This window comes from Ceratotherium simum, chromosome 16, assembly GCF_057802395.1.
Source record: "Ceratotherium simum simum isolate JZ-2026a chromosome 16, ASM5780239v1, whole genome shotgun sequence".
NCBI lineage: Eukaryota > Metazoa > Chordata > Mammalia > Perissodactyla > Rhinocerotidae > Ceratotherium > Ceratotherium simum.
In genome coordinates, this window is record NC_141915.1 from 15,099,575 (window position 1) to 15,124,432 (window position 24,858).

A 24,858-nucleotide genomic window follows, 5' to 3' on the forward strand; every position below is an offset into this window, starting at 1 on the left:
CTTTTTTTTTTTTTTTGGCATTTCATTGGTCTGATTTTTTCATGAGAATCTTTTAAGCATTGTTAAATTAATTGGGAAGCTTTCCATATTTTTCTTTTCTCTTGAACAGTATAAATAGCATGAAATCTGTTACTTACAAGTTTAAAATAACTACCTGCACACTATCTAGATTTAGAAACTTCTGGAGATAATTCTTTGAGAACTTTTTCAATTTATTCCAGTTATTGATCTGGTAAGGTTTTTTATCGCACGTTAGATTTGGTAATATATACTTTCCTAGAAAGGCATCTTTTTCTTTTTTCTTTTTTACCATGATTAAGCTTTTGTATGTCTGTTGAGATTCTTTGAAAGAAAGCTTGTTTTATTATTTTTTTTAATTGAGGTAACATTGGTTTATAACATTACATAAATTTCAGGTGTACATCATTATATTTTGATTTCTGTGTAGACATCATGTTCACCACCCAAAATCTAATTACCATCCATCACCATACACATGTGCCCAGTCACCCCTTTTGCCCTCCTCCCTCCCCACAAAAGGCATCTGTTTCAAATAAAATTTCCAATATAATAGCGTGGGTTGAACATAACATCTACTAACATCTATTAGTAATTGTTTAATCTTCTTCACATCTGTGGTTATATATCTTTTTTATTGCCTAATTTTGTGTATTTTTCTCTTTTTATCTATATTTGACTAGCTAGTTACCTATTTTGTTATTGTTTTGTTCCCCAAAAGAAGTAGCCTAGATTTATTTATCAAGTCTTGTGTTCTTTTTCTCATTTGTTTCGGCTTTCATCTTTGTTAATTCCTTCTTCTTACTTTCTTTAGGTAACAATATTGATAAAAATGGCAGCTACCATTGTTGAGTAGCTACAGTGTATCAGGCTCTGGCACACAATAAGCTTTCAATAATTTTAAGGTAGATACTGCCATCTACCATTTCACAGATCAAGAAACCGAGGCACACAGAGGTTACTAACAACAACAACTGGCAAATGTTATTCTATCTTTTTTAATAAGAAACTATTTAAGGCAATTATTTTCTTCTAAGTACAGCTCTGACCACAACCCATAAGTCATTATACATAATACTATAAATGTCATTAGTTTATAAATATTCTTTAACTTCAGCTTTGATTTCCTCTTTAGCCCAATAGTTATTTAGGAAAGTGTTGACATTGTTTATTTCTAAGCGGTTAAGTGGGGTTTTTTTAACATTATTTTGTTATTAATTTCTGGTTTTATTGTCAAATTGTAGGCAAAAACATCCAGCAAAGTGTCTGCTATTTGACATTTATTTGGATTTACTTTGTGGCTCAAAAGACTGGTTCCTAAACCTACCCGACATCAAAAATTATCTGTAAGATTTTTAAAAGTAGGAATTTGGACTAACAATCTAATTTTTTAAAAAAGGAGTAAAGCTTATGAACAGACAGTTCACAGAAAATAAATGCACATGGTCCTTGTATAAAGAGATGCCCAACATCATTCAATAAAATTATCGCAAATTTAAACTACACTAAAATACCGTTCTCACCTATCGGATTGGTAAAAATCCAAGTGTTTGATAAAACATTCTGTTGGAGAGGCTCTGGGAAAACGGGCACTTTAATACATTACCGGTGAAAATTCAGATTTATACAGCTCCTACAGAAGGCAATGTGGCAATATCTATTAAGACACAAATGCATTTATGTTTTGACCCAGCTATCTCACTTCTGAGAAATTACTTTAATCCATACAAATTGACATTTGTATAAGGTTAGTCACTGCAGCATTATTTGTGACACCAAAAGACTGACAATGGCTATTAACAGGGGATCTATTAAATAAATTATTTCACATCCATATAATGGAATACCACGCAGCAGTAAAAAGCATTAAGAAGCTCTTTATGTATTAAAATGGAAAGAACTCTAGATATATTGTTAAGAGAGAAGCAAGTTACAGAACAATATGTTCTATAGAATGTTATGGAAATAAGGAGGAAATAGGGATATATATTATTATTTGTGACTTTATATATCTTACATATTTATATTCAAATATCTATGTATGTGTATGTTTTAATTTTTATTGTTTTTTAAACAGTTGGAGCCTAAAGTCTGGGTTTTGTTTTTTGCTTTGTTTTGCTTTGCTTTACAGCTCCAAGATGATTCTGTTGTAGCAGATCCATCACTGATCAACCTTACAATTTGTGTAAATATTCTATAGGCACTTGAAAAGAAGCAGAAATCTCTGTTAGATGATCAAAGTTTGATAGCTACATTTAGATACAGATAAAGATCAATATATATAATTGACATAAATAATATTAATGAGATTATCCATATCCTCTCATTTCCTACCCTAGTTGATCTGTTAGGTGATAAAAAGTGTGTTAAAATCTACCACTACCATTGTATTCTGTGAATTTCTCCCCATACTTTAATCATTACATATATACACACTATAATATATACTATTAATAATAAAAAGGTTCATAAGATATCTTCATTGTAGATCCTATCTTCCATGGACAGACAATAGCCCTCTTTGTCACACTGATTGCTTTTTTGCCTTGAATTCTACTTTTCCATATTACTATTGCCAATTCTGCTTCCTTTTTATATTTGATTGTTATAACTTTTTCTCAACACTTGTCTTTTTAAATATACTGAGTTACTTTCTTCAATAAAATATAGATAGACAGGTGGGGTTTGGGTTTTGGTTTTGGGTTTTTTTGGAAGGGTGACCTAAACTGAGAATCTTTGCTATTTAATAGTGGAATTTAACTTATTTACATTTATCATACATCATCTACATACTCAGACTTACTTCTATTATCATATTTATGATTCCTTTATTTCCTATCTTTTTCTATTTGTGTATGTTTTCTTTGTGTTCCTTTATTATTTGGAATATTTTCATTCTACCAGTGATTTTATATGCACAGAATATTAAATTTTCATCAAATTATGTCCAGCTATTAATTTCCTTTCCTTGATTTTGTCTGATACTGGGTGAGTCATTTTGATCTGTAGATTTAAGTATCAATTTAAGAACATCAATTATCCACATTTAATTCCTGCTTACTATCCTCCATATTCATTATAATTTTGCTCATCATTTTAAAGTTGTCATGTTTTCCTTTGATTACGTGAGAGCTTCTTGTGTGTGTGTGTGTGTGTGTGTGTGTGTGTGTGTGTGTGTGTGAAGATCAGCCCTGAGCTAACATCCATGCTAATCCTCCTCTTTTTGCTGAGGAAGACCGGCTCTGAGTTAACATCTATTGCCAATTCTCCTCCTTTTTTTTTTCCCCAAAGCCCCAGTAGATAGTTGTATGTCATAGTTGCACATCCTGCTAGTTGCTGTATGTGGGACAGCGCCTCAGCATGGCTGGAGAAGCGGTGCGCGCCCGGGATCCGAACCTGAGCTGCCAGTAGCAGAGGCACGTGCACTTAAGCGCTAAGCCACGGGGCCAGCCCCGTGAGAGCTTCTTAAGCTTGTCCTCAATATTACTAACTGGGTTTGCTACAAGGTAGATTCTGCTTTTTACTGCTTCTAATACCATTTAAAATTCTTTGTGGCCATTTTTAGTTTTCTTATATAATTTCCTTAACTTAAACCAGCAAATTTTTCATCTCATTCTGTCGTCTCCTTTTATCTTTTGTCTTTTTTTTCATAGAATTTATTTTTTCTATAGTTTGCTGAAAATACTGAAACATTTGAAATACTGAAATATGCTGAAAACAGAGTTAATTAATATCTAAATTTTACTTGGCTTTCTATAGTAAATCCTTTTCAAAACTCAGCTACTTCCCTACCTTCTAAATGCTAGGTTATGCTTTTTTAGATGCAGAATCTTTTCTTTCACTGACCTGTAAGGGTTTTTTTTCCTTCTTCTTCTTTATATCTAAACTTGAAAAAGAAGAAATGTACTCAGGCTTGTTATTTGTTTGCAAATTGTGGGTACAGTCTTCTTGGCTACTCTCATGACACACACAGAGGCTATTAGAATACTCTTCTCAAACTTTAGACTGGAGAGCTGATTGTATCAATTAAATCATCCAGAAGCCTACGGGGAATGAGGAAGAAGCTGGGACAGGAGTCACTGCCAGCAAGAGAATTTCGTCTCTGCATAAGTTCTTCTTTGTGTCTGGTAAAGACGCTAAGCCGTGGGGCCAATTTTTTTATGTCTGGTTTTCGATTTGGCCTGGCCATCACTCCACCTACATGATGTGATTGTCCAACTTCCTAGCTGGTGTATGGCTCCCCTCCGCCATCCCACTCACTGGCTTTCTATTTGGGAGAGCCACATTGAACTTTCCCTTGGGCTCTCCTGGGCATTGATTTCAAATGCTGTTGACTCAAAACAACAAAAATGGTTCCATGTAGAAAGACCCCTGACTGTTCCAGGGCTTACCCTCACTTCTAAAGAGTACAGGATTCCTGAGCCAGCCCTGACGGCCTAGTGGTTCAAGTTCGGCATGCTCTGCTTCAGCGGCCCAGGTTCGGGTTCTCGGGCACGGAAGCACACCACTCGTCTGTCAGTAGCCATGCTGTGGCAGCAGCTCATGTAGAAGAACTAGAATATACAACTATGTACTGGGGCTTTGGAGGGGAAAAAAAGAGAGCGAGCGAGCGAGAGAGAAAGATTGGGAACAGATGTTAGCTCAGGGCAAATCTTTCCCAGCAAAAAGAAAAAGAAAAAAGAGTACTGGCTTCCCCCAGAATCTCCGATTTTATGTTCCCACACTACGTTGCTTTCTAAGGAAGGGGAATTGGGGTTCAACTCTCAGTATCACCCACATTATAGTCCTAACTGCCCTGTACATTACAAAAAAATATCATCAAAATGTGTGTTGTGTTTCTGGCATCTTTCCCTAGTTTTCAGTCCTGCTGCAGCATCTCAGATAGACTAGAATATTAGAAAAAGGGGTTAGATGCTTGGGTTCATTTGTCATCTTACTCAGAAATCCTACCCGATCGAGGTCTGATTTTTACTAAGAAAGGAAGTCATTTTCTTTACAGAGGTTCACCTAGCTCGAAATCCTATTTGGAGATGGGGATCCAGGTATTACTCCCTCAGAAAATTGGCTCTAGCAATTTAACCGACTCTTCCTTGCCTTGCTAATATGATTTCTAGCCAGGTGAACCTCAGTAAAGAAAACTGCTTCCTTTCTTAATAAAAAGCAAACCAAGGGCCGGCCCGGTGGTTTAGCAGTTAAGTGTTCGCACTCCGCTACTGGCGGCCCGGGTTTGGATCCCGGGCGCGCACCCACGCACTGCTTCTCTGGCCATGCTGAGGCCGCGTCCCACATACAGCAACTAGAAGGATGTGCAACTATGACATACAACTGTCTACTGGGGCGTTGGGGAAAAAAAAGGAGGAGGATTGGCAATAGATGTTAGCTCAGAGCCAGCCTTCCTCAGCAAAAAGAGGAGGATTAGCATGGATGTTAGCTCAGGGCTGATCTTCCTCACAAAAAAAAAAAAAAAAAGCAAACCAAGATCCGATGGGTGCTGACAACTTTCTCGTCCCATCCCCTCCCCCACCTCTCCCACAGCAGGGCTACGTGTCCCTGTTCCCTCTCATATTTAGCTCAAAATTTGGGCAGAAAAAAAAATGTTATTGCTCTTTTCCAAATACCTTCCAAGACTTCCAATTAGATTCAACAAATATGGACGGGGAGCTTGACAGGTTCACAGCACTCAGCTGAGCACCAGCACCTGGCCTTCATCCTCGGCCTTCCTGGCTTCTCCACCAGCCCACCAGGGACAGAGATAAATAAGACACAGACTCTCTGTGCTTCCAGAGCATCCTGTGCATGTTGCTAAAACAAAGCCTGTGACACATATGAAACTCCTCTGTCTTTCTCTCCCACTAGACCGTAAGCCTTTAGAGAGCAGGGACCACGACTCAGTCATCATTGCATCCCCAGCACCATCACCCTTCCCCATGCAAAGGAGGTTTTACAGAACATGTCAGTCCAACAAAACTGAAACCAGTTCCAGTTCCTGCCCATGAGGAGGTCATAATCCAGAGAGAGGTGCCCTGGCTTAGCTGTAAATCAGTGCTCCCGCTGTGACCGTCATTCCATCTCAGGGAAGGCAGCACACACACAGATGCCTCGGGATCTATCTTCCCTGACTGGATGCACACCAGAGGCAGTGTTCTGGCAAACCCTCTCCCAGGGCAGTTTGGAGCTGTGTCTCAGCAGGATGAGCCATCCCTACTTTTCCTTCCCATCGTCCTCAGAGCCACGGTCCCCAGAAGAGAGAGAGGCAGGTGAGGATATGTTCTAGGTGACTTTGAAACCAGGACACCACTTTGACTTCCGCAATCAGCCAGCTGGCATAAACACTGGTCTCCCGGCCTGGCAACTGGACACAGCCCCAGGATTCCAGCCGGTCTGTTCCCCCCAGCACACCAGACCAGACTGGTCAGACTGGTGTCTCTGGGTCCCTGCCACCAGAGGCGTGGCCTCCAACAGTGCAGCAGTCCCACCTGAGAATGATCCGAAGGTACTCAATGCCCTCAGCCTCCTCGCACTTGATGGACAGAAGCAGGTTCCCCAAACTGCTGCCGGTACAGTAGAAGTTCAGATGATCCTAGAAACAGAAATCAGGTGTTACGGGGAGGAGGTGACCTTCCAGACACGGCCCCCAAAATCACCTCCTTCACCAGGAGTGAGAAGCCCCACAGAAACAAGGAAGAGAAGGATGCTACTTCTGTGGCTGCAATTGAGGATGAAGAGGAAGGGGAGGAGGAGAAAGGAGAAGGGGGAGGGAGAGTAGGGGGAGGGGTAGAAGGAGAGGAAAGAGAAAGGGGAGGAAAGAATGGGGAGGAGGAGAGAAGGGAGGAGAGAGGGAAAGGGGGAAAAGGGAATGGGGGGGAGGACTGGGGGGAAGAGGACTGGGGAGAGGGGGAGGAGGATCACAGTAACACGTTCCAACTGCCAGTCCTCAGGATGTGCCAGACACTGGGTTAAGGGCTTAACACCCATTATCTCCTTTAATCCTGACCCCAGCTTCACAGGGGAGATATCATCATCTCCACTTCACAGATGGGAAAACCGATGTTCAGGGAGGTTAAGTAACTGTCCAGGGTCACACAACTAGTAAGTGACAGATCCAGGGTTCAAACCCGTCTGTCTTGACAGAAGCTCAAGTTCTTCACCACAAGATACCGAGCCCACTTTCTTGCTTCCTGGGGGCCACCCCTGCCAATTCAGACTACTTGTGGGAAGAAAGCTAGGAGGAACCCTGGCACCTCCACCCAAGGGGAGCTGGAGGTCCTCTGGATGGTGGGTCTCTCCCTGGCTCAGGGAGCCCACCCCAGACCTGCCGTAACACAATGGGGCCCTGGGATCTTCATTTTAACAAGTTCTGATGTTAATGGGGGGTTCTGATGCAGCTCCTCCATGAGAGACTGCAAAGCTGCCTTAGGCTGGAAACTTCCAGAACCTGCCCTCAAGACTTCTGGAACCTGGCAAGTCTGAAGGGCAGAATATATTTAAAGAAATGTAACTTTGTCACTTTTAAGCAATCAGAGGCTCACAGTACATCATCCAGTACAAGTACCCGGGGCACCTGCTTGAATGAGGACATGAGAGATTTGTACAATTTAGACGGAAACAAGGACTTGCAAGGTGTGAGAAAATATTTTTTCTTCCACCCTCCTTCACCCCAAACTACCCATTCCATCACTTCCTAAAACATCTCCTGGGGGTGGTCCCCACAAGGATTCATCATACTCAGCCTTCCTGAATTCTGCACACCCCTGTCCCCCCGCCCAGGAGCAGAGCCAGTCAGACTTCTCCAACCAGGCAGGCAGCAAGGAAGGGGCAGGACCAGGGAGGAGAAGAAACGGCAAGAAAGGGGCACTGGAGAGCAACGCGGGGTTCCCTGGTGCATTCCCCTCCCCGGCTACCGTTGCCCAGGGCCCTGGTCTCACCTTCCCTAGGAAGTGCCTGCGGTAGGCCCTGGCTTCTCCCCTGCACTCGAGCTTGTAGCCGAAAGTGCTGGGGCTGAAGCTGTCCTCTTCCTCCTCCTCACAGATGCTGCTGCCCAGGGAGGTCGGCGTGCCCAAGTTCTCCGGGTCCTCGATCCAATAGCCCCCAAACTGGGGCAGGACGATCATGGGGTACGGGCCTCCCTTCTCCACAACCTGGAGGCAGAGGGAGGGTCTTGCACTGCAGCCTGCCCTGGGTCTGCAGGGGGTGAGGAGGGGCGCCAGTGGTGGTGTCCCCACCCACCTCTGAAATGCTCCAAGGAGGGGACCCCCATATTTGAGGAAGGCAGGAACCCTTCCTCTAAGCCCCACAACATCTCCAGCTTCACCGACCATGTAGCCCCAGAGGTGCAAGGCCTGGATGGGCACCCCCAATTTAAACACGGAGAAGCTGAGGTCACAAAGGGAAAGATGGGAAGAAGCCTCAGGCCCTCAAGTCCCAGGCCCAAGGTTCTCTCTCATGTGGGGCTGGGTAGGGACCATCACCATCATCACCATCAGCTCCGCCAGCTCTGCCCTAGAGACAGGACCCAGAGCGGGCTGCAGTGCAACCAAGGGGGGCTCCTACCTCGTCAATGCTGGGGTACGGGATATAGTCATCCTGCAAGACAAACAGACATGCCACCATTAGTCCCAGCAGTGCCCAGAGAGTTCGATCACTGTTTCCATTCACCACTCCAAGGTCTGGGGAGGGGGTGCATTGGGGGGCCTGGCAGGCTGCACCAGGGCTTTGGGAGCACCAGCGGGAAGAACACCAGACAGAAGAACAGCCTAGAGGCAGCTCTATGATCTGGCTTCTCTTGAGTTCTCCAAACTCACAGAACCTGAGTGCAAACCCTGCTAGCTGAAGATGCAGTACACAGAGGCGCTGAATTTCACACTGTTAGTGAGACTAGCTTCTCACCCTAGATGTTGTAACAGGAAGACGACCCTGGTCCCACCCAGCCCCCTCCAGGCAAGGGGGCTGACCTCCAAGTGATGAGCTGCACCCTTGGGCCTTGGAAATGGAACCTGAAGCTGAGAATGACACCTGCTGGAGCCCACAGCATGATATCCAGAAAAGCTGTGTGCAGTTCGTTTGCAGGAGGGGGTACAGAGGAATCAGGCCCAGCTGCAAGCCTTAGATACCACCCCCAACCTGCCCTGAAGCTGCCCTAAAGGCATCAAGCCAGGGCCGCCCTAGTTCCCACCGTAAACCAGTCAAAGAGGCACAGCCACCTAAGCGGCTCCTGGTGAAAATCCAAGTTAGATGGTGTAAGATAGCAGACCCCAGCACACGGCTGCTCCCCTGCCTTCCTCTCACCAGGGCCCCTCGCCGGGACCACCTGGCTGATACCTCACCCGCCCAGCCCACCTTGTTCTTCTGGGGTCCCGGCTTCTGCTCTTCAAGCTTGATCCCCTGCAGAAACAAGGAAAAGAGGATCCATGGAAAAAGAAAAGGTCACAAAAAAGGGGCCAAATGTAGGAGTCTGTTGGGAGCACCTGCCTTGCCAGGGGTTAGTAATAATAACAGTGACAGCTGTAAAGGCTTTTCACGCTCAGTCCTCACAGCAGTCCCAGGCAAGGCAGCAGGCCAGGGGGTTAAGAGCAGGGACTTGAGCCAGATCACTGGGGTTTAAATCCCAACACTGCCACTTATGACATTAGGACCTCAAGCCAAGTCACAAAACCTCTCTGTGGCTCAATGTTCCCATCCATAAAATGGGAATGATAATAGTACCTACTATTGTGGTAAAGATTAGATGTTGATAACGTGTTAGGCCCTTGGAACAGTGATTGGTATAGTAAAAACTAAGAGTTATTATTATCATGAGGTAGGCGGTATTATCATCCTAGTGCTTAAATATCTCTGCCAGGCTCTCAGAGCCAGTAGGTGAGGGGAGAGGATGGGGACCTGCATCTGTGGGTGTCAGAACCAGCACTCTGGACCTCACGCCACACCAGCTCCACTTCCTCCCTGGTAGGAAGGCCCTGTGGTGACAGGCGGGGCCTGGGCCTGTCCTTTGCTATCTTACTACTGGTGACCCTGGACAAAGTCGAGCCTCTTGCAGCCTCCATGGCTTCATCTGTGAAATGAAGGGTAGGGATTCATCTGCCCTGCCACCTCACAGAGGCATCAATGCAAGGATCAGATACCAAGAGTGGACTAAGAGTACACCTGCAGGTACCTGGAATGTTCACTTCTGGAGAGCATCGCCTTGTCCAGTGGTCCTACGGTCAAGTTCTGACTTAACTGGGTTTTGCAGGAGGGGAGCACGTGGTGTGCCCAGCATTGTTTGAATAAATCCAACGAGGGCATGAGACAGTGGGACAAACTAGGAGGAACAGGTCCCCTCTGGAGAGAAAAGTCCCAAAGTAGCGCTGCCTCATCATATCATGCATCCAGATGTTAACCTTCAGGAGCGCGCTCGCTCAGTCATCTCCTTTGAAGCCCACAGCACCATTTCACCAACAGGGAAACTGAGGCCCAGGGAAGAGGTTCATTGCCTAATGTCACACTGCTCGTGAGTGGCAAGGCCTGGATTTGAAGCTGGGCCATCTGTCCACCAAGAGCATGATCATGTCCCGCAGCCCTTGGAGCCCAGGGCTCCTGCTAACTGGGTGGATTTAGACTTCAGCTTCTCCGGACTTCTCTGGGCTGAGTCACCCGGCAGCATGGTTCAGGAGGGCGTGGGAGGGCCCCTCCCACCAGACAGGTGCTCCCCTCCCCGCACAGGGAGAAAACCACCAGGGTGGCCTGCAGACCCTGACCAGGGAGGCAAACTGGGCGGATGGGGAGAGGGGTGATGTCAGGAGTTTGTTTCGCTTGTCCTGCGTTAGTCATCCTGCCTGGGAGCAGCTCCTGGGGCAGGAGAGCAAACCTCCTCCAATCCCCTCCCCCATGACAGAGCCACCGCCCAGCACTGGGCCCTCTCCCCGGCCTCGCCTCGCCTCCCTATCCCTTACAATAGGTATTATCAATACTCCCCCCTTCCCCCGCCACGAAGAAACTGAGGCTCAGAGAGGTAGAGTGACTTGACCAAGGATACTCAGCTAGAGAGCGTCAGGGTTAGAACTTGAACCCAGGACCGAAGGGACCCAAAGCTTGTGCACTTGGCGCCTGCTGCTTCACAGGACTGCCCTTCTTCAAATCCCCAGACTCTCCGGCTGAGGGTCAGGAGTCCCAGAGCTTAGTTTCGGCTCTTCCCAACCCACAGAGCCCCCTGGACACTTGACTGCTCTGCGCCTCAGTCTCCACCAATGCAGGATAGGGAGAGACGGCATCCATACTCAAGGACAGATCTGGCTACCCCATGAGGCCCACGTCATCCCCACCGGTTCCCCATATGTGAGTTTTGCACATAGAGAGAAGTTGGAAACTGTGGACCCCTCAGAGGCTGGGGCCCAGGGGACACATAGTAGGGACCTAAACACTGGGAAGGTCGGTTTCAGCCCCCTGCAATCTCAAACTGGGGTGGAATCGGCAAACCATCGATGGGTGTCAGCTGCCGTGGAGATACAGAGGGAGCATAAAAACCAGACCCCTGCCCTCGAGAGGCTCCCAGTCTAGTTGAGAAGTCAAGCCCAGCAGCCTCAAAACAACAGAACAATATGAGGCCGGTTAAGTGGGGCTGAATTATGTGCTCAGAGAAGCCCTTTGTGGGGGAGGCGGGAGGCTCCAGCTGGGGGTGTGGGGTGGGTGGACTGCGGTAGCACCCAGCGAGAAGGGAGAGCGAGGATGAGTGAACCACAAATTCCCTGCCAGTTTGCCAGAGTGCCGGGCTTCCATGGGCTTGAGGTGAAAATTCCAGCTTTACTCCAAGCAACTAAGCACTTAATTGTACACTGTCGCCCACCACTGGCTGTCAAGGCACGTGCCGTCCTGTTTCCGCATCTTGATTATAAATTCCCTAAATGCATATAAAATTACTTTGTAGTCCACACACTGCTGGGCATAGAGAGGGATCTTAATAACTTGCTCGTGATAATGACACAAACACTAACAATATTTTTCCCTCAAACGGTCCCTCCCCTTCCCCACCCTTCGAGAGACTGGCTTTCCCATGAGGACCACACTCGCTTGCAGCTGCCCTCTAAGCAGCTCCACCTGTATCTCAGGACTGTGGTGGGCACTATTCGCCTCTCCTCCTAGAGCTTCCAGACCATTACTACAGAATCTTCCTTCCTGAAGCCTGTAGCATCTACTTAGGGTAAAAAGCATCATAATATAATAGCTAAGCCTTCTGGCTCTGAAGTTACTTACTAGCCATGAGCCCTTGAGTGCTTTATTGAATCTCTCTGTGCCTGTTTTCACCCCTGTGAAATGGGGATGATAATAATACACCTGCTTCCTGCGTGCCTTGTCAGATGAGATAACACCTGTCAATCTCCGAGCCCAGACAAGTGCTCGGCATATGTAGGCTATTATCCGCATCTTCTTCCCACTCTTTCTACCTGTATCACTTCAGCCTTCTGGACCTCTCCCCATATTCCCTAAGGCAGTGGTTCTTACCTGTGAGCCCTGAGCCCTTGGTGAGGAGTAATCCAATTGAACACTGACTTTTATGCCGTGTCTACCAAGTATTTACATATCTGTATTCTTATTTATAAAAGCTGTGATATTGTGATTTATAATACGAAATACATGTTCGGTTTTCATCCAGTTCCAGGCACAGAGCTCCTAAAACCCTTGGGATTTCCTTAGTAAGAGCAATGGGAGCATCCTTTGTTATAGTATTTGGCCTTTTGTCCTTGGCTCCTGAAACAGCTGCAAAGCCATAAGTGAAAGGAGTATCTTGTTATTCATAAGTTTACATTAATGAGTTTATGTTAATGAGCTGACTTTTGGAAAGCCCCTAAGGATGGGGGCTGGTTGCCAGGGGAACAAACCCTGATTAGAGGGTTGGAACTTTCAGTCGACCCCTCCCCAACCTCCGAGGAGGGGAGAGGGGCTGCAGGTTGAATCAATCATCAATGGCCAATGATTTAATCAACTGTGCTTATGTAAACAAGCCTCCATAAAAACCCAAAGGGATGGGGTTTGGAGCACTTCCTGGTTGGTGAATACATCGTGTGCCCAAAGAGGGCACGGAAGCTCTGTGCCCCTTCCCACATACCTTGCCCTATGCATCTCTTCATCTGGCTGTTCCTGAGTTAGATCCTTTTATAATAAACTGATAATCTAGTAAGTAAACTGTTTTCCTGAGTCTGTGAACCACTCTACCAAATTAATCAAATCTGAGGAAGAGGTCATGGGAACCTCCAATTTATATCTAGTTCGTCAGAAGCACAGGTGACAACCTGGTCTTTGATTGGTGTCTGAGGTGGGGGGAGGAGGGTAGTCTTGTGGGACTGAACCCTTTACCTGCAGGACTGACACTATGTCCAGGTAGACAGTGTCAGAATTGAGTTAAATTGCAGGACACCCAGCTGGTGTCGCAGAATTTTTTGGTGTGGGAAGACTACCACACCACACATTTGGTGTCAGAGTGAGGTGAGAATAGCGCTGTGAGTAGACAGAAAACAGGAGCGAGAGGCTTAGAAAAGGGAAGCAACTTGGGCTAGCAAGTGTTAGATGCAGGATTAGATGCAGGATTTGAACTCAGGTCTGTCTTCCACCCGCTGCTCTGCCTCCCAGACACGAAATGACTCCCCTGAGAAGGAGCTTTCTTTTGCAGACACCCATTCCAGGAACAACGGACCCTTTCAAACGCTCCCCACATCTGTGGGGTTCACGGCATCCCCGTCTGCTCTGCTGGGAGATTCTGTTTTTATCTCCTCCCTGTCCTTCAGGCAGGAGCCTCCCCAGAGTCCCCTGCGCAGCTCAACATGGAAGTGGCCTCAGGTTGTCCGGGCCATTGGGCTGTGAGTTCTCTCTCATCTGCCCCTCCCTCCAAGGCCCCCGAGTTCTGCCTGCAGGTTCTGCCTGGCACTGTGTCCCGGAGGTCACTGCGGCACCCCCCACTGGGGCTCAGCTTCTCCAGTTTGGGGATGCTCACCTGCATTTTCTCCAGCATCTCAAAGAACTCCGCCGACTGAAAGACACAAAGAGGGTGGGGAAAGAAAGGCGGGGCGTCAGCCAGGAGGTCTGCTAAGAAAGCCTCCTCACCAACTCTCTGGAAGCTTAGCCCAGGGCTTCCCCGGGGACAAAATTCATTTGGATCAAGAGAGAAGATAATTTGATTTTGCCTCTGCAGGGCTGGAGGGCCAGAACACCCCATACAACAAAAGCAAAAATAAAATGTGCCTGGGCTGGCAAATGGCCCTGGGGAGAGCCGGGTTCCCCAGACGCCTCTTGGCCCTGGATTGGCCTCCAGCAGGAGTTGTGTTTGGGATGTTTTCAACCCAGCAGTGGGGCCAAAATGGCCAACACGAGTAGTTTTCCAACTTTTGTGGCAACACAGCCCTTCTGTCTCCTCATACAAAATCTCACTTAGAACTCCAATATATAAAACCAGTAAAGGCAGAGCCGCTCTGTCAGAGCAGCCACGGGGGCTTGAGCCTCTGATGTGCTTCCTCTGCCTGCCCCTGTCCCCTGCCTCCAAGGCACCGCTTTGGGACCCTACAGCTTGTGAAGCAAAGCCTGAAAACCACTGAACTACAGCTCCCAGGGGCCCTGATGGGTTATTTTAAAAATCTTGAACTATGTAAGTCCAAACCTTTAACCTGGTTTGGTGCCACCTTTGTAAACTCCAGGTAAAGACAAAAAGGAAAAAAGGGCAGTGGAATGGAGAGGTGAGGGGCTGGAAGCTCTACTCTAACAAAACACATGCAGGGGTCCCTCAGAAGTTTCCCCACTTCCCATTCCACAACAACAGCTACATTTGTCGAAAGATCACTGCCTATATCTGGGCACTGGCAACCCATGAGTTAATAAATGTCCAGAAGAGACAGTCCCCAGATGAATAGGAGAGAAAAGAAAGCAGTGATAAGGAGGAACACATATGTCCTTGTCACTTCTTCATGCAGAGGTAGAGCATCCACTCTCCCTTCCTCTGCAGGCACCAATGCACCAGAACTGCCTGGAGCCCCTGCTGCCCCCAGAATTCTCAGGTGAGAACCTCCAAGGGAAGGACCTTTGTGGAGTTACCCAGGGAGACCCAGCCCTGCTGCAGACTCCAAAAACCTCTACCAGTCCAAAGCTGGCCTGTCAGAGGCAAAGAGTCTCTGACCTCCCAGCAGTTCAGGTTCCAGGGTCTGGAAATCCCACATGTGAATGTACAGAGTTGAGGACAAGCTTGGGGCACCCACATCGAGCACCCTTAACCAGAAAGCAGCCACCAAACCCCCAGCTCCCAAACCTGTCCTTCCCACTTGCTCTGTGCACTCTTACCAACTCCAGTCTCCAGGAGACCAAGATTACGACACATAAGGAACTTACACAAATCAATAAGGCTGGAAGGATGAGCAGAAAGAGGACAAAGAGACAGAACCAATCAACATTTTAATACCCAGACCTCTGACCCAGCAATTCCTCTTCTAGGAATCTATACTATAAACACACTTACACATGTACACAAAGATAGATACAATAAAACGTTCATTGCAGCATTGTCTTTAACAGCAAAAAGTAGAAACAAACGAGTTACAGCAAGCTACATTCACAGAATAAAATACAAATAACGAACAACTGTGTGTCAATAAATTAGATAACTTAGATTAAATGGACAATTCCTAGAAATGCACAAACTATCAAAACTGACTTAGGAAGAAGTTGAAAATCTAAAAAGACCTATAATAAACAGAGATTAAATTAGTAAATCAAAAACTACCCACAAAGAAAAGCCCGGGCTTTTCTTCAGATGGCTTTACTTGTGAATTCTACCAAACATTTAAGGAATTGATACTAATTCCTCACAAACTCTTCCAAAAATAGAAGAGGGAACATTTCCCAACTTATTCTATGAGGCTAGTACTACCCTGACACCAAAACCAAAGACATCACCAAAGAAAAAAAAACTACAGACCAATATAGCTTATGAATATAGTTGCAAAAGTTCTCAACAAAATACTAGCAAACTGAATCCAGCAACATATAAAAAGAATTATATATCATGACTAGGTGAGATTTATCCCAAGAATGCAAGGTTGGTTTAATATCCAAAAATCAATGAATGTAATATACCACATGAATAGAATAAAAAACAAAAACCACATTATCATATAAAAAGCATTTGACAAAGGCCAATACCCATTTTGATTTAAAAAAAGAAACACACACACACATACACACTCAACAAACTAGGAATAGAAGGGAAGCTCCTCAACATGATAAAGGGCATCTACAAAAAAACCACAGCTAATATCATACTTCATATTGAAAGAGCGGATACTTTGTCCATAAGATAAGGAACAAGACAAGACTATCCACTCTCACCACTTCTATTTAAAATTGTACTGGAGGTCTGGGAGTCAAGATGGCGGCGTAGGCAGACTCTGAACTCACCTCCTCCCGTGCACACAGCCAATTTACAACTACTCGTGGAAAAATTACCCCTGAGACAGAACTGAAAACTGGATAAGCGGAACTCCTGCAACAACAGACAATCCTAACTGAGGTGGAAGAGGCAGAGACTCCCCTCTGGAGAGGAAAAACGCCGCCTTCACAAGCCGCCAGGTTCACGGCCGCCGGGAGCAGCTCACAGGTACGCACCCTCCCTGGAGGCGCGGGGTCCTGAGCTGGGGAGCGCCCCCGCTGTGGGCATTTTATGGACCCAGCACAATCGACACCAGCGGCATAATATCTGACTTTGCCTGCTACTAAAGCATTGGGGAGTACCCCCAGAAAACCCGGTTCACAAAGAAACTAAAACTGGCTCTTAAAGGGCCCACGCACAAACTCACCCGTTCCAGAAAGCATCCTAAAATCACCAGAAAGAAAGGTACACAGTGCTTCGGTGACAAGAGACTCACCTAATAGGCCCTGAGTGCATCTCGGTGAGGGGTGAGACCTCTCCAGGGACTGGGACATTAGCGGCGGCCATTGTTGTGGCCTGGTGTGAGCGTGCTGACACAGACGCCATTGGAGTTCTCCCTGAGACCTGCTAGCCCAGGGTCTGCTCCACCCGCTAGAGCACCGATTTAATCCAGCTCAGCCAGGGCAGGCAGCCCACCCTAGAGACTGGCCCCAAACAACAACAAGCCCTCAGGCAACGTGTGGGCCTGCATAGATTGGTGACTGGATTCTCTGCAGCCTGGCAACTGAGCTGACTTGAGCGGGGCAGGGTGTGCACAAGGAGCGGGTGGAGAGTGTGGGGTGGTGGCGGAGTGTGGGGCTCCTGCCGTGGAGAGACTGGGTCAGCTTGGGGAGGTCGGGGCGCTCACACGGGGCAGGACTGTGTTGACTGTGTGTGTGGACCTGTGGGCAACAGGGCTTGTCAGCTGCAGAAGACTTGTGCTTCTCAAAGACCCACATAGGAGGTTTGCCCCACCTTCCAAAGCCTGAAACAATTGGGTGCTCCTGTGCCTGAGGGCAGCCCCACCCAGCTGCAATCCTCAGAGAACTGACAAGAGACCTAATAGGCTAGAGGTTTACAGCAATTGTAAGGCCCTGAGCCTAACAACCTGCCACACTGGGGGCCTACTCACTTAAAAGAAATACTGCAACACAAACGTGGTATTAGAACTTACAGCCAACTGTGCTGGGGCTCCCCACACCTGATGAAGAGACTGAAGGGCCCACAACAACTACAAGCAGCTGAGCATTACAACAGCTGGCCAGGAGCATAACTCAGCCTCCTGAAGCCTATAGGGAGAGCTAATAGGCCACAATAGAAGGACACACATAGCCCACATAGGGGCCACCCCTGGAACATTGAGAACTGAGGGAAGCACACTGGAAGCCTCCTAAGGCATCACTTACATAAGGTCACCTATCCAAGAGCAGGAGTCGTAGCTGACCTACCTAATAAGTAGACACAAGCACAGGGAAAGAGGCAAAATGAGGAGGCAAAGGAATACATTCCAAGTAAGGGAACAGGACAAAACCCCAGAAAAGGAACTAAGTGAAACAGAAATGAGCAACCTACCCGACAGAGAGTTCAAACTAAGAGTGTTAAGGATGCTCACTGATGTGGGGAGAAGAATAGATGAACTCAGTGAGAATGTCAACAAAGAAATGGAAGATATAAAAAAGAACCAATCAGAAATGAAGAATACAATACTGGAAATGAAAAATTCATTAAAGGGACTCAAAAGCAGAGTAGAGGATACAGAAGAACGGATCTGTGAGCTGGAAGAAAGACTAGAAGAAATTACCCAAGGTGAACAGGTAAAAGAGAAAAGAATTAAAAAGAGTGAGGACAGTCTAAGGGACCTCTGGGACAACATCAAGCATACTAACATCCGTGTTATAGGTGTCCCGGAAGGAGAAGAGCGAGACAAGGGGGCAGAGAATCTATTTCAAGAAATAATAGATGAAAACTTCCCTAACCTAAGGAAGGAAACAGACATCCAGGTACAGGAGGCACAGAGAGCCCCAAACAAGATAAACCCAAAGAGGCCCACACCAAGACACATCATAATCAAAATGTCCAGAATTAAAGATAAAGATAGAATCCTAAAAGCTGCAAGAGAATGTCAAGTTACATACAAAGGAAACCCCATAAGGCTATCAGCTGACTTCTCAGCAGAAACCTTACAGGCTAGAAGAGAATGGCACGATATATTTAAAGTGCTAAAAGGAAAAAACTTACAGCCAAGAATACTCTACCCAGCAAGGTTATCGTTCAAAATGGAAGGAGAGATCAAAATTTTCCCAGATAAGCAAAAATTAAAGGAGTTTGTCACCAAGAAACCAGTGTTACAAGAAATGTTAAAGGGACTGATTTAAGGGAAAAGAGAAGACGCCAAATAGGAAAAATTATCTATTTCCACGATTAGAACGTAATGGATACAAATGCACAAAAAAGAGGTTAGATATGATATAAAAAACATAAAAGGAGGGAGGAGGGTAGTTAAAGAGTAGAACTTTCAGACAGAGGTCAAACTAAAGTGACCATCAATTCTGTATAGAAGAAGTAAGGAACAGAGGAGGACTACTAAAACACTGAGGGAAAAAAAAAAAAGTAAAAATGGCAGTAAGTACATACTTATCAATAGCTACTTTAAACGTCAATGGACTAAATGCTCCAATTAAAAGGCATAGGGTGGCTGACTGGATAAAAACAAGACCCATATATATGCTGCATGCAAGAGACACACTTCAGACCTAAAGACACTCACAAACTGAAAGTGAAGGGATGGAAAAAGATACTCCACGCAAATGGCAATGAAAAGAAAGCTGGGGTAGCAGTACTCATATCAGACAAAATAGACTTTAAAACAAAAACTGTAAAAAGAGACAAAGAAGGGCATTACATAAAGATCAAGGAACAATCCAACAAGAGGATATAACACTTGTAAATATCTACGCACCCAATGTAGGTGCACCTAAATATATAAAGCAATTATTAACAGACATAAAAACAGAAATAGACAGTAACACAATAATAGTAGGGGACTTTAACACTCCACTTACACCAACGGATAGATCATCCAAACAGAAGATCAATAAGGAAACATTGGCCTTAAAGCGACACACTAGAACAGATGGACCTAGTAGATATATACAGAGCATTCCATCCAAAAACCAAAGAATACACGTTCTTTTCAAATGCACATGGAACATTCTCCAGGATTGATCACATATTAGGCCACAAAACAAGTCTCCATAAATTTAAGAAGATTGAAATAATACCAAGCATCTTTTCTGACCACAACGGTATGAAACTAGAAATCAACTATAGGAAGAAAATCAGAAAAGCCACAAATACATGGAGATTAAACAAAATGCTACTGAACAACGACTGGGTTAACGAAGAAATCAAAGAAGAAATCAAAAAATACCTGGAGACAAATGAAAATGAAAATACAACATGCCAGAATTTATGGGATACAGCAAAAGCAGTTCTAAGAGGGAAGTTTATAGCAATACAGGCCTATCTCAACAAACAAGAAAAATCTCAAATAAACAATCTAACAATGCACCTAAAGGAACTGGAAAAAGAAGAACAAACAAAGCCCAAAATCAGTAGAAGAAGGGAAATAATAAAAATCAGAGCAGAAATAAATGAAATGGAGACCAAAAAACAATAGAAAAAATTAATAAAACCAAGAGCTGGTTCTTTGAAAAGATCAACAAAATAGACAAACCTTTAGCTAGACTCACCAAGAAAAAAAGAGAGAAGGCACAAATAAGTAAAATCAGAAATGAAAGAGGAGAGGTTACAACAGACACCTCAGAAATACAAAAGATTATAAGAGAATACTATGAAAAACTATATGCCAACCAATTCGACAATCTGGAAGAAATGGATAAATTCTTAGAATCATACAACCTTCCAAAACTGGATCAAGAAGAAGTAGAGAATTTGAATAGACCAATCACCAGTAAGGAGATCGAAACAGTAATCAAAAACCTCCCCAAAAATAAAAGTCCAGGAACAGACGGCTTCCCTGGTGAATTCTACCAAACATTCAAAGAAGACTTAATACCTATCCTTCTCAAACTCTTCCAAAAAATTGAGGAGAGGGGGAAGCTCCCTAACTCATTCTACGAAGCTGACATTACCCTGATACCAAAACCAGACAAGGACAACACAAAAAAAGAAAATTACAGGCCAATATCACTGATGAACATCAATGCAAAAATCCTCAACAAAATACTAGCAAATCGCATACAAAAATATGTTAAAAAGATTATACACCAAGATCAAGTGGGATTTATTCCAGGTATGCAGGGATGGTTTAACATTCGCAAATCAATCAACGTAATACACCACATTAATAAAATGAAGAACAAAAATCACATGATCATCTCAATAGATGCAGAGAAAGCATTTGACAAGATCCAGCATCCATTTATGATAAAAACTCTGAATAAAATGGGTATAGAAGGAAAGTACCTCAACATAATAAAGACCATATATGAGAAACCCACAGCTAATATCATCCTCAATGGTGAAAAACTGAAAGCTATCCCTCTAAGAACAGGAACCAGACAAGGATGCCCACTGTCACCACTCCTATTTAACATAGTACTGGAAGTCCTAGCCAGAGCAATCAGGCAAGAGAAAGAAATAAAAGGGATCCAAATTGGAAAGGAAGAAGTGAAACTGTCACTATTTGCAGATGACATGATTTTATATATGGAAAACCCTAAAGAATCCACCAAAAAACTTTTAGAAGTAATAAACGAATATGGGAAAGTTGCAGGATACAAAATCAACATACAAAAATCAGTTGCATTTCTGTACACTAACAACGAAGTAGCAGAAAGAGAAATTAAGAATACCATCCCATTTACAATTGCAACAAAAACAATTAAATACCTAGGAATAAACTTAACCAAAGAGGTGAAAGATCTGTACACCGAAAACTATAAAACATTGCTGAAAGAAATTGAAGAAGACACAAAGAAATGGAAAGATATTCCGTGCTCTTGGATTGGAAGAATTAACATAGTTAAGATGTCCATACTTCCTAAAGCCATCTATAGATTCAATGCAATCCCTATCAAAGATCCAACAACATTTTTCACAGAAATAGAACAAAGAATTCTAAAATTTATATGGAACAACAAAAGACCCCGAATAGCTAAAGGAATCCTGAGAAAAAAGAACAAAGCTCGAGGTATCACACTCCCTGATTTCAAAATATACTACAAAGCTATAGTAACCAAAACAGCATGGTACTGGCACAAAAACAGACACACAGATCAATGGAATAGAATCGAAAGCCCAGAAATAAACCCACACATCTATGGACAGCTAATCTTTGACAAAGGAGCCAAGAACATACAATGGGGAAAAGAAAGTCTCTTCAACAAATGGTGTTGGGAAAACTGGATAGCCATATGCAAAAAAATGAAAGTAGACCCTTACCTTACACCATACACAAAAATTAACTCCAAATGGATTAAAGACTTGAATGTAAGACCTGAAACTGTGAAAGTTCTAGAAGAAAACATAGGCAGTACGCTCTTCGACATCAGTCTTAGCAACATCTTTTCAAACACCACATCTGACCGGGCAAGAGAAACAATAGAAAAAATAAACAAATGGGACTACATCAAACTAAAAAGCTTCTGCACAGCAAAGGAAACCATCAACAAAACGAAAAGACAACCTAACAATTGGGAGAAGATATTTGCAAACCATACATCTGATAAGGGCTTAATCTCCAAAATATATAAAGAACTCATGCATCTCCACAACAACAAAACTACTAACCCAATTAAAAAATGGGCAAAAGACCTGAACAGACATTTCTCCAAAGAAGATATACAGATGGCCAACAGACACATGAAAAGATGTTCAAAATCACTAATTATCAGGGAAATGCAAATCAAAACTACAATGAGATATCACCTCACGCCTGTCAGAATGGCTATAATTAACAAGACAGGAAACAACATGTGTTGGAGAGGATGTGGAGAGAAGGGAACTCTCATACACTGCTGGTGGGAGTGCAAACTGGTGCAGCCACTATGGAAAACAGTATGGAGATTCCTCAAAAAATCAACGATAGAACTACCATATGATCCAGCTATTCCACTGTTGGGTATTTATCCAAAGAACTTGAAAACACCAATTTGCAAAGGTACATGCACCCCTGTGTTCATTGCAGCCTTATTCACGATAGCCAAGACTTGGAAGCAACCTAAGTGCCCATCAAGGGACAAATGGATAAAGAAGCTGTGGTATATATACACAATGGAATACTACTCAGCCATAAGAAATGACGAAATCCAGCCATTTGTGACATCATGGATGGACATTGAGGGTATTATGCAAAGTGAAATAAGTCAGAGGGAGAAGGTCAAATACCGTATGATTTCCTTCATTAAGTAGTAGATAATAACAACAATAAACAAATACATAGGGACAGAGATTGGATTGGTGGTTACCAGAGGGGAAGGGGGGAGGGAGGAGGGTGAAAGGGATAATTCGGTACATGTGTGTGGTGATGGGTTGTAATTAGTATTTTGGTGGTGAACATGATGTAGTCCATGCAGAAATAGAAGTACAATGATGTACACCTGAAATTTTTACAATGTTATAAACCAATGTTACTGCAATAAACAAAAAATTTAAAAAATAAATAAATAAATAAAAAATAAAAATAAAATTGTACTGGAGGTTCTAGCCAGAGCAATTAGGCAACTATATAAAAGGCATTCAAATTGGAGAGGAAGAAGTGAAACTAGCTCATTCACAGATAACATGATCTTGTATATAGAAAACCCCTAGAAATTCACTAAAAAACTATTAGAACATAATAAACGAGTTCAGCAGGGTTGCAAGATACAAGATCAATATACAAAAATCAATTGTATATACTATCAATGAACAATCCAAAAATAAAAATAAGAAAACAATTCCAATTACGATAGCACCAAAAAGAATAAAACACTTAGGTATAAATTTAACAAAAGAAGTGCAAAACTTACACTCTGAAGAGTACACAACAGGGGCCAGCCCGGTGGTGCAAGCGGTTAAGTGCGCGCACTCCGCTGCGGCGGCCCGGGGTTCGCCGGTTCGGATCCCGGGTGCGCACTGACACACTGCTTGGCAAGCCATGCTGTGGTGGCGTCCCATATAAAGTGTAGGAAGACAGGCATGGATGTTAGCCCAGGGCCAGTCTTCCTCAGCGAAAAGAGGAGGATTGGCAGATGTTAGCTCAGGGCTGATCTTCCTCACAAAAAAAAAAAAAGTACAAAACATTTATGAAAGAAATTTTTAAAGTTTATAAATAAATGGAAATAAATCCCATGATCACAACTGGAAGAGTCAATGATTAAGACTGCAATGCTCTCCAAATCGTTCTACAGATTCAATGCAATCCCTATCAAAAATCCAAGCTGAATTCTTTGTAGAAATTGAAAAGCTGATCCTAAAATTGGTATGGACACTCAGGGGCTCAGAATAGCTAAAACATTCTTAAAAAAGAACAAGGTTGGGTCACACTTTCCCATTTCAAAACTTACTACAAAGCAAAAGTAATCAAGATAGTGTGGTAGTGACACAAGGACAGACATGTAGATCAATGGAATAGAAGTTTGAGTTCAGGAATAAATCCAAATATCTATGGCAATTGACTTTCAACAAGGGTGCCAAGACCATTCAACGGGGTCTTTTCAACAAATTGTGCTGGGAAAACCAGATAGGTGCATGGAAAAAAGTGAGATTGGACCCTTATCTCCCACCACATACAAAAATTAACTGAAAATGGATTAACAACCTAAATGTAAGAGCTGAAACTATAAAACTCTTAGAAGAAAACATAGGAGTAAATCTTTGTGACCTTGGTTTTGGCAATGGATTCTTAGATATGACACCTAAAGCACAAGAAAAGAAAAAAATCAATAAATTGGACTTCACCAAAATTTAAAACTTTTATGCTTCAATGGATACTATCCAGAAAGTGAAAAGACAACTCACAGGAGAAAATATTTGCAAATCATATACCTGATATGAAACTTGTATCTAGAATATATAAAGAACTCTTATGACTCAATAATAAAAAGATAACTCATTTTAAAAATGAGCAAAGGATTTGAATAGACATTTCTCCAAGGTGATATACTCATGGACAATAAGCACACATAAAGATGCTCAACATAATTAGTGGGAAATGTAAATCAAAATCACAAGAGACCACTTCATACCAAAAAAAAGACAAATAATAAGTGCTGACAAGGATATGGAGAAATTGGAACCCTCATACACTGCTGGTAGGAATGTAAAATGGTGCACCCACTGTAGAAACAGTTTGGTCTTCCTCAAAAAGTTAAACATAGAGTTATCATTTGACCCAGCAATGCCATTCCTAGGTATAT

At 43.9% G+C, this 24,858-nt stretch overlaps 1 protein-coding gene across 2 annotated transcripts in view; it reads right to left on the reverse strand.

Moving 5' to 3' along the window:
• The window catches only part of RAP1GAP2 (RAP1 GTPase activating protein 2), a 214,477-nt gene that overhangs the window by 46,897 nt on the left and 142,722 nt on the right, over positions 1-24,858 (reverse strand). The window contains exons 4-8 of one of the 2 annotated variants that reach the window (XM_087440630.1): positions 13,979-14,014; positions 9,355-9,399; positions 8,569-8,601; positions 7,944-8,156; positions 6,495-6,598 (exon numbers count right to left, since the gene is read on the reverse strand). In XM_087440630.1, coding sequence (XP_087296756.1) covers positions 6,495-6,598; positions 7,944-8,156; positions 8,569-8,601; positions 9,355-9,399; positions 13,979-14,014 — 431 coding nt within the window. Of the gene's footprint in view, positions 1-6,494; positions 6,599-7,943; positions 8,523-8,568; positions 8,602-9,354; positions 9,400-13,978; positions 14,015-24,858 lie in introns of those variants that run through there. The other variant, XR_001391530.2, reaches the window with a different exon arrangement.